The sequence below is a fragment of the Lithobates pipiens genome, unplaced genomic scaffold, assembly GCF_037356315.1.
Source record: "Lithobates pipiens isolate NorthernLeopardFrog02 unplaced genomic scaffold, aLitPip1_a1.2 Scaffold_3, whole genome shotgun sequence".
In the NCBI taxonomy this organism is placed as follows: domain Eukaryota; kingdom Metazoa; phylum Chordata; class Amphibia; order Anura; family Ranidae; genus Lithobates; species Lithobates pipiens.
Window position 1 is genome coordinate 284162736 of NW_027507790.1, and position 17174 is coordinate 284179909.

Consider the following 17174-nt stretch of genomic DNA (forward strand, 5'->3'; position numbering starts at 1 on the left):
GAGCAGAGAGAGAGAGGAGGCAAGGGTAAAGGAGGAGATGGAGATGCTGGAGGCCAGATTGAGGGAGGAGGCTCGGGTTAGGGAAGAAGCCAGGATAAGAGAGCAGAGAGCGCTATTTTGGGTACTGGAAGATAGATTCAGGCAGGAGGCCATGATGAGGCAGGAAGACAATATGAGACGCATGGATCAGATAAGGCGACTACTGAACATAGTGCATAACATTCATGATAATGTGAGAGGTTTTGGGATGGGTGCACAGAGGAATATGAGAGAAGGGCACAGCGAAGGCGATGTGCTGTGAAGTGTGTATGTGAGCTCCTGCGCTATATATGGGATGAAGAAAGATAACATCTATATGGACAAATAAATGGTGATAGTAAAAAAGTGGTGTTGCGCTCCCACACGTGAGTATATATATATATATATATATATATATATATATATATATATATATATCAGAGAAAAAAAAACAATCATTATTAATAAGCCAATCTAGAGTGTAAAAAGTATAAAAACGTGTCACTTGTGCAGTGGTCTATTTGTGTATTGTGCTGATGTGCATAATATATCCCTACATATAAAAAGTACATAAATAAGTGAATAAATAAATAAATACAGTAATTCAGCAAAGGAAAAAAATAAACAATAAATAAATAAATAAATAAAACAATTGGTAGTGTCACTCAGAGTGAAATAAAAAATATATAGTCCATAGATAAAATCCAAAGTGAAAGTGTCACTTTAAAGCGGGATTCCACCCTAAAGTGGAACATCCGCTGATCGGATCCCTCCCCCCCTCCGGTGTCACAATTGACACCTTTCAGGGGGGAGGTGGGTGGAGATACCTGTCAAAGACAGGTATTTTCACCCACTTCCGGGCATAGACTCCCGTGGGAGTCTACGCCATTTCCTGCCCTGTCGCGCTGTCTGCTGGGACACACACGGTTCCCAGTGACAGCGCGGAGATTTCCTATTGCGCGGCGCGGCTCGCGCATGCGCAGTAGGGAACCGGGAAGTGAAGCCGAATCGCTTCACTTCCTGATTCCCTCACCTAGAATGGTGGCGGCAGCAGCCGAGAGCCGAGCGATCGATCGGCCTCGGCTGCCGGCATCGCTGGAACCCGGGACAGGTGAGTGTCCATTTATTAAAAGTCAGCAGCTGTAGTATTTATAGCTGCTGGCTTTTAATTTTTTTTTTTTTGGTGGAATCCCTCTTTAAGGTGAAACTATATAGCACTATGGTGAATCAATGGGCAAAGCAATCTCCACAACAGAGGTGATATCCGAGTGTTCACTGAGCACACTAGGTGATTACCTTACTGGGATTCCAGTTGAAGTCACGTGACAGTGACGTAACGCGTAGGACACCGGAAGTGACGTTCGCACACGAGCAGGACGCTCGTAGTTTGTTACTGTGTTATACTTATCTGCAATGTGTGAGTAGTTTTAATCTTTATTAAACGATTGTTTTTTGTAAAACTACTACACTATAGTGGGCTTTATGTTTATTTTCAGAGCATCCCCTTTGATTTAACCCGTGGATTAACCCCGTATTGGGTGGCGGTGAGGCTGCAAGAGTTTGAAGCTCCTTCCCTGGTTCCCTGGTTTTCCCTTAAAGGCTATATATGCTTTATACCTTACAGCTGTGGCAAAGCAATCTCCACCATAGTGCTATATAGTTTCACCTTAAAGTGACACTTTCACTTTGGATTTTATCTATGGACTATATATTTTTTATTTCACTCTGAGTGACACCACCACTTGTTTTTTTGATTTATTTATTTATTGTCTATTTTTTTCCTTTGCTGATGTGCTGTGAAGACTTAGGATGGGGGGAGGCTGTGAAAGATGAGGATGGGGGACTGTGAAGGATGAAGATAGGGGACTGTGAAGGATGAAGATGGGGAGACTGTGAAGGATGAGGTTGGGGGAGACCATGAAGGATAGGGATGGGGAGACCGTGAGGGATGGGGGACTGTGAATTATGAGGATGGGGGAGACTCTGAAGGATGAGGATGGGGTAGACTGTGAGGGATGAAGATGGGGGGATTGTGAAAAATGAGGATGAGGGGAGATTGTGAAAAATAAGGATGGGGGGACTGTGAAGAGTGAGGATAGGGGGAGACTGTAAAGGATGAGGATGGGGAGAGACTGTAAAGGATGAAGATGGGGAGACTGTGAAGAATGAGGATGGGAGACTGTGAAGGATGAGGATGGGGGAGACCATGAAGGATGGGGGACATGAATCAATGCAAAAAAAAGTTTTAAAAACTGCAGTTTTTTCGGGAGCAGTGATTTTAATAATGATTAAAGTGAAACAATAAAAGTGTAATATTCCTTTAAATTTCGTAGGGGGGGGGGTGTCTATAGTATGCCTGTGAAGGGGCGCATGTTTCCCGTGTTTAGAACTGTCCCGGTACAAAGTGTAATTTCTGCAGAAAGAAAATTCATTTAAAATCACTCGCGGCTATAATGAATTGTCGGTTCTCTGTATTACGGGAGCCTACAATTCATTCATTGACAAAAAAAAAAGCGTGGGATTCCACCAAATTCAATTACCAGGCCCTTCAGGTCTGGTATGGATATTAAGAGGAACCCCGCGTGAAAATTAAAAAAAATAATAATTTACGTGGGGGTCCCCTAAAAATCCATACCAGACCCTTTATCGAACATGCAACCTGGCAGGCCGCAGGAAAAGAGGGGGGGGATGAGAGAGCAGCCCCCCTCCTGAACCGTACCAGGTCACATGCCCTCAACATTGGGAGGATGCTTTGTGGGTCTGCGACCCCTCAAAGCACCATGTCCCCATGTTGATGGGGACAAGGGCCTCATCCCCACAACCCTTGCCAGTGGTTGTGGGGGTCTGCGGGCGGGGGGCTTATCAGAATCTGGAAGCCCCCTTTAACAAGGGTACCCCCAGATCCCTCCCCCCCCTGTTTGAAATGGTAAGGGGGTACAAAAGTACAGTACCCCTACCATTTCACAAAGAAAGTGTAAAAAATGGTTAAATAAGACAAACACACTTTTGAAAAATTCCTTTATTAAAAAAAAGATTCCAGTGGTGGTAATCCACACTTGCTATCCAGCGACGGACGATCATCTCTCCGGGGGGCAACGATGGCTGATCTGATCCAGCGACGGGTGATTTTTAGTCCAGCGCTGTCCATACATGCATCCATCTTCTGTCTCCACTGAGGAGACACTGCGGGGATCTCAGGGCCTGACGTTTCTTATATTAGGAGGGCGGGGCCACCCATTATCTGACACCGCCCCCTCTGACACTAGTGAGGGAAGCCAGGGCTTCCCCAATGACGTATGGGTGACCCTGCCCCGATCTGATGTAACGCAGGTTTCCGTATCCAGGTTGATATATGAAAAATTGGGAAGGTGGAAATTTGAGGGCAGTTGCTGACGCTGACTGACACACATAAACCACCTAAAGTGATTCATGGACTATCTCGGTACTGATACAATGACAGATTTAACCACTTGCCGACCGCCGCACGACGATGTACGTCGGCAGAATGCCACGGCAGGCATATGGGCGTACCTGTACGTCCCTACCTGCCAGCGGGGCGGGGGGGCCCTGCGTCAGGGGCGGCTTCATTCCAGGAGTGATTGGTGATGAGGGGAAGGCTACCGATTCATGGACACCCCCTCGCGATCGCTCCTGACGAATGACAAGCTTCCTCTGGTGCTGTAATGTAAACAGCGGCAGAGGAAGTGATGACGGTCTTTTCGTTCCGGCGCAGAGGAGAAAAGATATCAATGTGAGTTGCACCAACACTACACTAACAGTAGAACACGCAGGCACACATTTCACCCCCCAATCACCCCCCTGCACCCCCTGTCACAGTGACACCAATGGCAGTTAAAAAAAAAATAATCATACTGATTATTGCATTGGTGTCATTTGTGACTGGTATTAGCGGTAGGCCCCATTAGGTCTAGGGTACCCCCCTAACCCCTCCAATAAAGATTTAACCCCTTGATCACCCCCCACCACCAGTGTCACTAAGCGATAGTTTTTCTGATTGCTGTATTAGTGTCACAGGTGATGCTAGTTAGGCATTTAGGTTCGCCGTCAGCTTTTTATAGTGTCAGGTATCCCCATATACTACCTAATAAAGGTTTTAACCCCCTGATTGCTCCCTAGTTAACCCTTTCAACAGTGATCATCGTATAACTGTTACGGGTGACACAGGTTAGTTAGTTATTTTTTATAGTGTCAGGACACCTGCCGTTTTTTTTACCTACTAAAGGTTTAACCCCCTGATCGCCCGGGAGGGGATATCAGTTAGGTTTTAGGGTCAGATAGGGTCTGCGTCGCCCCAGGCAGCGTCAGGTTAGTGCCAGTACCGCTAACACCCATGCACGCAGCATACACCTCCCATAGTGGTATAGTATCTGAATGGATCGATATCTGATCTGATTAGATCTATACTAGCGTCCCCAGCAGTTTAGAGTTCCCAACAATGCAGCGTTAGCGGGATCAGCCCAAATACCTGCCAGCACCTGCGTTTTGCCCCTCCGCACAACTCACCCAAGTGCAGTATCGATCGATCACTGTCACTTACAAAACACAACACACATAACTGCAGCATTCGCAGAGTCAGGCCTGAGCCCTGCGTTCGCTAACGTTTTTTTTGGTAGCATTACATTTGCTGACAGGAGCTTTTTTACCTGTGAGTCTCACTAGTGTTCCACAAAATTTAGAGCCCAAAATGGCAAATTGAAGGTACATTAGTGAAGAGTGTACGCGTGTGCACCTGCGGCAAGCTCTGTGAGTCGGGTTGCGGGTCCTGCAGACTCGATCGCCGCCGGGATAAGTCTCACGGAGAGGAAGAACGGGGAGAGGCTAATGAAAACAACCATCTCCCCGTTCTGCCTAATGACAGTGTCACTGATCTCTGCTCCCTGTGATTGGGAGCAGAGATCAGTGACATGTCACACACAGCCACACCCCCCCCCCCCCCACAGTTAGAAACACGCCCCCAGGACACACTTAACCCCTACACTGCCACCTATTGGTTAACCTCTTCACTGCCAGTGTCATTTACACAGGAATCAGAGCATTTGTATAGCCCTGATTGTTGTATAAATGACAATAGTCCATAAATGACAATAGTCCAAAAATGTGTCAAAAATGTCCAATGTGTCCGCCATAATGTCGCAGTCACGATAAAAATTGCTGATCGCTGCCATTACTAGTACAAAAAAAAATTATTAACAAAAATGCCATAAACCTATCCCCTATTTTGTAAACGCTATAACTTTTGCGCAAAACAATTAATAATCGCTTATTGTGATTTTTTTTTACCAAACATATGTAGAAGAATACGAATCGGCCTAAACTGAGGGAAAAAAATGTTTTTTATATATTTTTGGGGGATATTTATTATAACTTTTCTTGTTTATAGCACAAAAAATAAAAACCGCAGAGGTGATCAAATACCACCAAAAGAAAGCTTTATTTCTGGGAAAAAAAGGACGTCAATTTTGTTTGGGAGCCACATCGCACAACCATGCAAATGTCAGTTAAAACAAGCAGTGCCGAATCGCAAAAAATACTCTGGTCAGGAAGGGGGTAAATTCTTCTGGGGCTGAAGTGGTTAAAAAAATAATAAAAAAGCGGTCTGGTGTCATATGTAAACACCAATTGCACCATGCATGTGAGGTATCACCACGAAGGTCAGATTGAGGGCAGTCATTTTAGCAGTAGATCTCCTCTGTAAATCTAAAATGGTAACCTGTAAAGGCTTTAAAAATGTATGTAGTTTGTCGCCGCTGCATGTTTGTGTGCAAAAAAGTCAGATGAAGCCTACACACGAGCGGAAAGTCAGACGGAATAGTTCCGTCTGACCTTTTCTACCGGAAAGTCCGCTCGTGTGTACGCAGCATAAGGGCGTACATTTTTTATTTCACTCCTCACTACCTATCACAGTTTTGAAGGCCATAAAATGCCAAGATATCACAAAACCCCCCCAAATGATCCCATTTTGGAAAGTAGACACCCCAAAGCATTTTCTAAGAGGCATGGTGAGTATTTTGCAACATCACATTTATTTTTGCAAATGAAGAAAGAAAAGAAAAATGTATTTTGTTTTTTAAATTTTCAAAACTTTGTGACAAAAAGTGAGATCTGCAAAATACTCAACATGCCTCTCAGCAAATAGCTTGGGGAGTCTACTTTCCAAAATGGGGCCATTTGGGGGGTTTTGGCATTTCATGGCCTCCGAAACTGTGATGCCGTGTACACACGATCAAACTTTCTGGCAGAATTGGTCCGACGGAATCAGTCCGTCAGACATTCCGATCGTGTGTGGGATAATCTGATCTTTTTTCTTAAAAAAAAATTCAGACAGACCTAGAAATAGAAGATGTTTAAATGTGCTATCTTGGCATTTTATAGCCTTCCAAACTGTTATAGGTAGTGAGAAGTGAAATAAAAAATTTACACCCTTATGCCGCATAAGGTGACGTACAACACTACGACGGGCCGAGAAAATGAAGTTCAATGCTTCTGAGCATGCTTTAAATAGTTTCCGAGCATGTGTAGGAATTTTGCACGTCGGAATTGCTACAGACGATTGGAATTTCCGATAGGAACTTTTTGCATCGGAAAAATAGAGAGCCTGCTCTCAATCTTTTGCTGGCGGGAATTCCACCAGCAAAAGTCTGATGGAGCAAACACACGATCAGAATTTCCAACAAAAAGCTCACATCGGACTTTTGCTGGTGGAATTTCCAATCGTGTGTACGGGGCATAAGAAATCCTGAAGGCAGTGCTTGGTTTTCAGGGTCCTGTACGCGGCTGGGCTCTCAAAAAGTCTCACATGTGAGGTATCCCCGTACTCAGGAGAAGCAGCAGAATGTATTTGGGGTGTAATTCCACATAAAACCATGACATGTGTGAGCAATATATCATTTAGTGACAACTTTGTGTCATTTTTTTTAGTTTTTTGTCATTTTTCAATCACTTGTGACAAAAAAAAAAAAATTCAATGGGCTCAACATGCCTCTCAGCAATTTCCTTGGGTTGTCTACTTTCCAAAATTGAGTCATTTTTTTGGGGGGGGGTGGTTTGTACTGCCCTGCCATTTTAGCACCTCAAGAAATAAGATAGGTAAACTAAAAGCTGCGTAAATTCCAGAAAATGTACCCTAGGTTTTAGACGCTATAACTTTTGCGCAAACCAATAAATATACGCTTATTGACATTTTTTTACATTTTTTTACCAACGACATGTGCCTGAATACATTTTGGCCAAAATGTATGACTAAAATTGAGTTTATTAAAAATATTTATAACAAAAAGTAGAAAATATAATTTTTGTTCCAAATTTTCAGCCTTTTTCCGTTTATCGCAAAAAATGAAAATCGTAGAGGAAATCAAATACCATAAAAAAAGCTATATTTGAGGGGAAAAAAGGGCACAAATTTAATTTGGGTACAGCATTGCATGACCGCACAATTACCAGTTAAAGCAGAGCAGTGCCAAACTGTAAAAAGTGTTCTGGTCATTGAGCAGCCAAATCCTCCGGGGCTGAAGTGGTTAAAAAGCGATTTAATTTAGAACCCTTTTTTAAAGAAAATTTTCTGGATATTTTTGTTGTTATTCTGTCTCTTACTGTTAAAATAATCCTACCATTAAAATTATAGACTGATCATTTCTTTGTCAGTGGGCAAATGTACAAAATCAGCAGGGGATCAAATACTTTTTTCCCTCACTGTATGGGAGTTTTTACATGTGCCCAAGCCTCATTACAGAGAATCCAAAGGGTTTTGGGAGGAGTTCTGTAGTAGTAAATGCAACTGTAGCTGGGGCAGATTCATATTTAAGGATTGTGTCCTAATAAACAAATGTGACAGGCCTGACCAAGTAACGTCTATAAGCATTTGGGGCCCAGATAAACAGATGGTCCAGGTCCCTAATCCGGAAATCTATCTGTGAGCCAGAGGAGGACTGGCTACTTCAATCTCATTTTGAATTTGTTGTCATTCAGTCGGATGACTCTTTGGATTCCAAGTTGTGCACATGGTCCACAGCTGTGCTGAGGATTCAGAGGACCCTACAAGTTTTGGGGCTCTACTGTGACCCCTTTTGAAAGGACTTTTCCTGTACATGGACAGAGTATCCACATCTGTAGCTGCTGAATTTTAGCACTTACCTGTCCACGAATCCAGCGGTGTCCTCACCCGAGACAATTTTTAAATCGTCACTTGGGTGCTGCCACCACCATCTCGGCTAATAGAAACCGACAGTGAATGCCTTGCAGCTTCACAGCCAGTTCCCTATGGCGCATGTGTGAAGTGCGCTGCGCTTTGTGAATGGCCCAGCTGCAGTGGGAAGGAGGAGGGGAGCTGAACGTCTGGCTGAGTTTGCTCAGTTCCACGGAGTTCAGCCACAAGTGGGAGCGGATACCCATCACAATCAGGTACTTGCTCCCCTCCAAAAGATGCCAAATGTGATGGCAGAGAAGTGGAGTTTTCCTTTTTGAGTGGAGCTCCGATTTTCCTCACTGCAACCCTCTCCTTTTGCTATTTGAAGAAGCGTTTTTTTTTTTGTTTTTGTTGGTTTATATGTTTTTCCTCCAGCCCACTCCCTGCCTCCATTCTACCCTAGGCAAAATTGGCATGTCATTACTTCTGTAGCCTTATGGGATGACCCTGTCATATATCCTAGGAGGTTGAAGGATTAAGGACATACAGCAGCTGACTGGAGGATCTGAAGGCGAGATGAAGAGAAGATGGCGGTGACCCAACAGGTGGCAGCAGAGTGGCGGATCCTGGCACAGGAAAACACTGGAATTGCTGGGCATGAGTATATAAATTGAAGATAACTCTACATAAAAGTAAGTGGGGATATAAAAAAAAAAAATCATGGTAGAGGTAGGGGGAAGTTCTTCTTTAAAACCAGTTAGAGACCTCCCTATAGCAGTTTTCCTCCTACAGGGCAGCCGCTGTGCCATATATATATATACGTCACCTCGCACTTTCTGGTAGCAGGCTTGAATGCATACCGCTGCCGGCTCGCTCCTGCTGCGATTTTTCACTGCAGGAGCCGATGGGAATGTACCACAGACTCGATTTCTGCCAGCACCCGCCGATCGTTAGGTACAGAGGCAGAATGGCAGATTACCATTCTGTCAGGAGGGAAGGCATGGTTCTTGTGTCTCTGCAAAGTAGGGTCATGTCTTCTCCTAGTAAAAGCACCCTCACACTGTAAAAAAAACACTTGCTAGGCACACAATTAACCCTTTCATCACCCCTGATGTTAACCCCTTCATACCCATGTCATTTGTACAGTGGCAAGGCATATTTTTAGAACTAATAACAGTATTAGTGTTACTGGTCCCCAAAAAAGTGTCAGCGTCTGATTTGCATGGGCATACCCCCCCCCTCCCAGATCCATACCAGGCCCTTTGGTGATGTCACAAGGGGCAGGTTCTCCGAGTGATGTCACAGGATCGCCATGCCCTAGGGCTGTATAAGAAATGGCAGACAGCAAAGCCGACCTAAAAGGAGGCAGCCATCATGGAGGCTTTTTTATTTTCAGTGGGTCAGCAGCGGTCGAAGAAGAAGACATCCCCAGAAGACAGCGGAGGGAGAAGACAGCACCAGAGAGGGAGAAGACAGGAAGAAGAAGACATCGGTCCCAGAGAAAGAAGACACGTTTAGAACTACGACGGGTGAAAGTCTTTGTTTTTCACAAATCCTTTATTAAAAATTGTCTTTTTTGTTTTTTTAACACTTCACTTCTTTTTTTGGGTGAATGGGTAGGGGGACAATGTACCCCATACTCATTCACGTGGGGGTGCTGGGATCCAGGGGCCCCTTTTATTAAAGGGGGCTCCCAGGTTCCCATAAGCCCTCTTCCCACAGACATCCACAACCAGCGCCCATTTTCAGACAATTCTATTATTTTACATTCAGTTGTCAGCGGGTAGCCCCACTAACAGCTGATGACTCGTGGGTTGGAAAGGATGCGGCGGCCGGCTTCCTGACCCACTCCTTAGCAACGAGCTATATACAGTGTGATTACAGTGTGTTTAAAGAGAGAAAAATCACAAAATGCATGAAAAATAAGGGTTCAAAAACACAAAATACATCCCGCATAGATGTGAACCTAGACTAATTGAGGCCGTAGCTTTGCAGCCTGCTGGAGCAAGATGCAGCACTCGCTATGTTGACTGATTACATTTGCCAGGGAACTGGCACCCTTTTCTGTTGGTCGGGGCAGCGACAGAGCAATCATTGATGACGCTGCAGGCTTCCACTGCCCGCCCACCTCCGACATCTTCCCAAGCCCTCAGCTAGGAAGAGGTTGAAGGCGTTGCGGGATTGATCTCGTGCCCTTTCCTTAATGGTGAGTGGACAGGAAGTGTGGGGCAGCTGGATGGAACGGCTTCAGTTTCATTTACAGACACCCTCCCCCACAAAGATGGAAACAGGTTTTTATTCATTTATTTAGTTTTTTTTCATTAAAGTGAATTTTTATTCTTTTCCATTCTCTTCAGTTTTGTACTCTCTCCCCGTCATGCCACACAGCTGAAAGTCCCTTTCACACAGGCTGTCAGATCAGGTCCACCTGTCAGTTTTTCTGGTGGAACCTCCAGTCTTCTCTATGGAGCAGCGGATGTCCGCTGTCACCCGCCACCATCTGATCCGACAGATGGTGGTCCTAGTTTCCATCAGTCTGGTGGATCGGATTGGATGGAAATTGCCAGGCGGTCTGCTTTCCTTTAATTTCGCCATAGAGAAGAGCGGGACTGTCCATGTCCGCTCTGCATAAGGGATCAGGCACTGACCTGTCATCCGTCTGTTAAGCGGGGATCAGTGGAGAGATTCCCCGCTGAGCAAGGGGGTCCCGCTAGCAGAGCTGCCCATGTGAAAGGGGCCTAAGGTGGCACGAGTCACTGGATTTCATATCGCTCCCTATGTTTGGTTCTAGTAGTCTTTATGTGTAAATTCAAGATTGGTTATTTTTGTCATTGAAAATAAAGCTTTGTTAGTAAAAAAAAAACCTGTCTCCTAACCTTTTTAGCTGGCTCATAGATTCCAAGCAAATTTGTCAAGCACTGACCTAAGTGCACCCCAATCACATGTAAGAGTCATGGAACAACTTGTAGAGAGTGTAAAATGTTTTATTGAAAGTACAATATTATATTTAGTAGTTTGTATTATAGAAAACACGATTCTTAATATTTATATAGAAACACAATCTCAGTGAGGAAATAGGATGAGACCTGCACCCCAATACGCTCACTGCCCTGTCTACATACCCCCCTAAAATACTCTTGCAGGCCTATTCAATAAGGCAGTGTACAGAGCAATGAAGACATGCAGAATGTTGTTAACCCTGGCAACCAATCCCTCACGGAATAGCTGATTGGTCACTGCGGGTTATTTCACTTTGCACATTTGCTTTTTACCTTTAAACACAATCTGTCATAAAGCAAATCACCTGTGTGAAAAGTCTCAGACACAAGTATTCATTCTTCAACCATAGACTTAACACTGTGATGCCAAGACTCTAAAATTGGGCACACATCCGAGGGTTGTAAACTGGAAGCTACAATCTAAGGCTTCTCACATAGGTGAAACAAGTGCTCTGTGACACATTCCTCTTCAATAGGTCCGTGGCTCTGTGTCCTAGTCTGACACGCCATTGCATTCACACTCTATATGTTTTCTACAATCTTTGCCACCATTCGCACTCTTCCACACTCACAACCGCAACTTCACAGACAATCTTGATGTCCAGCATCCCACTCCTAAGGCAATCAGTCTCGGCATCTATTGCCTAGTCTAGCCAGGGTACTATTTTTTCACAGTAAACCATTTAGCCATAATTTACAACTAAGGGTCTATGTCAGTGGGCTTTAGGCTTAAATTGGTGGCATCAGTTTGAGATGCTCCTGAGATCATTGACAGGTGCATTTGACCTACAGGTGACTTACTTGAAACAAGTCAAATGCAGCTCAGAAGGGAGTTTTGCAAACCCATCAACTTGTATGGGAATGCAAAACCCTTTTGAGGTAAATAAAAGCCCCCTAAAGTACATTGAGGGGAAATTACTAAGTCTGGAGCTTAATTAAACAAGCTGAAGAGGGAAGCTGATTGGTTACTATGCACAGCTTCTCCAGACTTAGTTTACACTTGCTGTTGGGGTGCAGTAAAAACATGTGGTTAGCTGCGTTTTTAAATCCTCTCCTTAAAACTGGAGACATATCACCTGCTCACTGTCTGTTGAACACCTCTGAAAAGCGATCCAACCGCAGTCCTTGAAGCATGTGTAAACAAACACTTAGGGTAGAAATAGTATAGGCAGAGCACAAGCTACACTGTAGCTTGTGGCTACAATTAAAGTGAACTGATTCATATGAAATTATGCATGTAAAAATTCCTGACATACTATGCTATAGAGCAATGGTTTCCGAACTGCAGCCATTTGCTTGCCTTAATCTGGCCATTGTGGGACTATTTTTCCCACTGACACCAACAATGAGGCACCATTCCTTCCACTGACACCAAACGGTGCGGCAAAATTCTAGCCACTGACACCAGCGTTGGAGCAGTATTCCTCCCCTATGACACCAACCATTGGGCACTCTTCCACTGGCACCAACAATAAGGCACCATTCCTTCCACTCTTCCACTGACACCACTGATGGAGCACTATTCCATTAACCCCTAAGTCTGAAGGAGAGTAAACTGGCCCTTGGTTTAGAAGGTTTGAGCACCCTTGTTATAGAGCAGGGGTCCTCAAAATTCCTAAACAAAGGACCAGTTTCCCATTCTTCAGATTTTAGGGGGGCCGGACTGGGGCTAGTGGAAAAAGATATTGTCCTGGCGTCAGTGGGAGTAAACATTGCATTTCCTCAGTCTCCTCTTCCCAGTGTCAAAGGGTGAGAGGTTGCAGGAGGAGTTGATCTGATTTGGGTATTTTGAACACAACCAAGAACTGCTGCGGCCACAGGATTTACATGATAATGTCATCTTTAAAATGCCATATCAGACTAGGAAGCTGCTGACCCTGGATGATGCCTGAGCAAGGATGGCTCTGAGCTTCTGGAGAGAAAATTCAGATAACTCTATTGCCGGGAGGAGAGCACTGATCTCTGAGAGAGAGATAATAAATATCACATTATGTGCACTGGTGTGCTGGAGTATTATTCATTATGAGTAGTGCCCCAATGCACCTACAGGTCTATTGTGGTGCATTGGGCAATCTATTCAAATGAATGGGCTGCCTTAATACAACACACATTACATTGCAACACAGTATGCGTCAATGCACCTCAAATGACCCAACTGGAGTGATTAGGCTCTAAGTGTTTCACGTATTCATTACTTTCACTTATCATGAAAACTATATCTGAAACTAGGTACACTTTACCTATGAATGGTAAGGAGCCCTTCATTTCACCACTTAGAGATCACTTACAGCTGCTTGCAACTGATTTTTTTTTTACAAATTTAAAGAAAACCTACAGTTGCATCCAGAGGCATAGTTCTCATTCACCAAAAACTGCCTATGCAGATTAGACGCCTCTGTAGATAAAAACAAACCGTGCAGCTTTGACCAAAGTTGAATAATGTCCTCGCTATATGTATAAGCCATTGGCATTACTCATGAAGCCTGACTGAAGAACTCCCAAAGTTCTAAGACACACCCAGCTGTTACTGTTCACATTTACCATCACAGGAATGATGCAGCCATTTCCTAAAAGCATGCAGACAATATTAATATTTGATTTGCTTATTTTTTTATACTGCTTTTCTTGCCCTGCAAGAGAGAAAGCCAGAATCTGATTGTTATAGGCAATAAACAACGTAATAATCAAATCTCACAATCTCTCTCCTTCACCTTTCATTACCTTACATACACACTCACACCCACACTCCTTTTACATTAGCAACGTAAGTGCTGTACTTGTCATACAACCCAAAACCACTCTGTAAGATAAAAGCTACAGTCTCCTAATGGGGACACTTAAAAACTCACATCACTTTGCAACTGTACACTTATTGCATGGTAAAAAGTTATATTATAGTTTTGGACAAGTTAGGAATGGGGTTAGTAACTCTGTTGGCTGACTTTGTTGTCTTGAACTTAGCTGGGGACGCTTTCCCTTATTTTCAGCCCCAGTGACAACTTTCATTGGGTCAGGAAGTGATGAAAACGTCCGACAGGGACACAGCAATAAAAAGTATTTTACTAGAGTAGTGCGCTTTAGTTCCCTTTCACACAGGTTGTCTATTAAGGTATGTCTCTAGGGTTTTCAGGCGGACCAGATTGGACCCTCCTCTCTCTTCTTTGGAGTGGCGGATGTCAGCGGACACATGTCTGCTGACACCCGCTGCCATCCGATCCGGTCCTGTCTGCCAAAAACAGACAGATGGTGGTCCTATTTCCCATCTGCCTAGAGGAGAGTGGGACTGTGTGCTATGCAGAGCAGTCACAGACCTCTCAGCAGGGATCCGCCGAGAGATCCCCCACTGAGCAGGTGGATTCCGCTTTGCGGAGGCACCCATGTGAAAGGGGCCTTGGCATAGACCTCAGTCAGCTTTTTTTGTTGTTTGTGTCCCCTTTGTATATATTACCTCACTTCCTGCAAAGAAAATGTTGTCCATGGGGCAGGAAGATAAAGGTAATCTTCCCAACCGAACCTCAGACAGCAATTAAAACCTAACAGGTGTTCTAACTCTTCTCTGCTCTCCCCCAAAAATCATTTTGATTGGGGTTAATGAACTATTTAAAAAATATAAATGGCTTGTGTTTGGTACATAAATTTCTAGATACTTGTTTTCAAAAGTGTTTATCATAATTTTGCCATGTACTATATGTGATGGATGGATATTTGTAAAGTAAATGCTAACAATCCATCAGTTTCAGCCTTTACTGAAATTCAGCTGATTATATTCATGAAAAAAGTCACAAATAAAATCAACTTTAGGAATAAATTAATGGCACATTACAATACATTTTTAGTTTGTATGAGTTTTATACGTGTCCGGGACGCATTTTTCTAAACCTCCCAGAATTCAGATTGCAGCAAACTTTGTCTGCAGAGACTGCAGAGATTTGAAATAATATTTGAAAACCTCTGCATTCTCTAGGAAAAAGCAACCAGGAGCAGACATGTCCAAGAGAAGTCTTTTTGGACCTTTTGCCAGAGCTGACAAAAGATTTGCCTCAGTATAGGAAGGCTTACCCTGTCCCCCAGGAGAGAAACCCATTCCTTATCTTTAGGATATGGCCTCCTTTACCACAGTGATCCCAAAACCCAAAGGTTTGAATGGTAAAAAGAAATTCTTGGCCTGTACTTTTGACTTTATTCTAATAGGAAGCCCACAATCCCAACCTGGCATGGTGAGAGATTTTCCACTTTTGTTGTTGAGGAAGTATGAGTTTCATTTTCAGTAATCAAGAACATATTATTCATGTGATTTGTGCTTCTCTGGAATCATCTTGGCCTTCTGCTTTACTTTTCAGTTCCCTGCAGATCGTATAAAAAAAATCACCTATCTAATAGACTGTATCTTTGTTTTTTGTATCTACCCAATTTGTTACCTCTCCACTGGGTGGCATTCTGAGTTTAAATTGGTCACTGTTTTGTATATCACATATCACTTATAACTTGCCTTGTTATGTTTTCCTCCAACTACTGGACACTGTGTTGTTTACTGCACCTTTACTTATTATAGGGTATCATGCTGATTGTCTTCAGTAGATACTATTATCTGTATTGTCTTTCTCATTCATGCTGGACCCACCTCGCAAACACCTACTAGTTACTACCAGACACTTTTTTATTTAACACATTTACACTGCTTTCTGTCTGACTCCATCTTGTGTAGCATGCACTTTGCTCATTCACCAGTCTAGGTCATTGTTTGCTACATTAAAATAACATTTGTCTCAGCATCTCATGCTATGATATGCACCCATCTTGTTCTTCTGTCTCTACTTTTAAAATGCAGAACTAAAACACTCCTTGCCTTTACAGCCAAGGAAGCTACCATCTTAGCCTCTGTTTAAACTTGAGTTGCCATTGTGCTGCACATGTAATCAGTTATGGCATCAGCCATTCAATGGCTTGACAGTTCAGTTGAGGGCACAAGTTAATGTGACAGTTATCATTCAAGGCATGCCTTGAATGTAACTGTTTTGGGTTTAGTTCTGCTTTAAGAGTTATTGATATTTCACTCTCTGGAACCATCTTGTGAACCTCACACTCTCAGCGGAGACACCATTTTGATCATCTCATCTGCTGTTGACCACAGGACACCATTATCTCTTTTTTGAGACTTAACCTTAGCCAGTGCTCATTATCCAACTCCATACTGAATCTCACACTCCAAGCTCAGTCACGCTTCACAGTAGTCCAATCACTGACCTGGGGGGTTCAATATAAACTGGCTTCTAAGTATCAAAGTTATAAGAATAGGTATTCTCTAAGTATCTGTTAATGGTTTCTCTATAAGCAGTTTCTATTTGTCCCTCCACCCTGCTTAACAGTCAAGGCCCTTGCAAAACAAGCAATGCTCATTTAGGGGTGAAATCAGGCACTCAGTTGTGTGACCAAAGTTCAGCTCTGGAAGTCAGCTGGGAACCATGAATATGTCACTCTGGTGGGGGAATTGGCGTCAGTTGTTACAGTCTTAAACGGAGGATGCTGCAGCAGTTCATTGGTTGAAGGTCACACTGTGCCTAATCAAGAATCGTCTTCCATACTAAAGCTACTGTGACGGCTGCTTGTCTTGGAGGCTCCTGGAGAGACGGAAGAGAGGAGGGGGTCAGCCCCTCCCAATGGCGACAGAGCATCGTCCATAAGTATATCTGCAATGGCAGAATCTCCAGTCAAACTCAATTCAAAACCCAGGCCATGATCAACAAAGTCACTCAGGTGATCTGAGAAGTGCAGTGTTCCAAAATCTAGGGTGGAGGGGTCCAGAGGTTGTTGTTGGGTGACCAGAGACCCAAAGGCAGACACAACTTCAGATGCAGTTGCTGTTTTGATAACATCTGTGGGGATCATAGCTGGTTGATTGCCTGGAAATCCATTTAGCTGAGCCTGCATCTCCAGTTCCTGCAAAAAAAACAGAAAGCATTCATCTAGTTAGCTAAGTTGTAAAAAGGTACCAGTCTATCACGTTCAACCACTCG

The 17174-nt window shown here is 43.7% G+C and overlaps 1 protein-coding gene across 3 annotated transcripts in view; it reads right to left on the minus strand.

Annotated features, from left to right (window-relative positions):
* Window positions 1–11124: 11124 nt before the first annotated feature.
* The window catches only part of LOC143941207 (transcription factor E3-like), a 62687-nt gene continuing 56637 nt past the window's right edge, over window positions 11125–17174 (minus strand). For all 3 annotated transcript variants that reach the window (XM_077463245.1, XM_077463247.1, XM_077463246.1), the window contains exon 10: window positions 11125–17097. In XM_077463245.1, coding sequence (XP_077319371.1) covers window positions 16723–17097 — 375 coding nt within the window. In that variant the 3' untranslated portion in view covers window positions 11125–16722. The remainder of the gene's footprint in view (window positions 17098–17174) is intronic.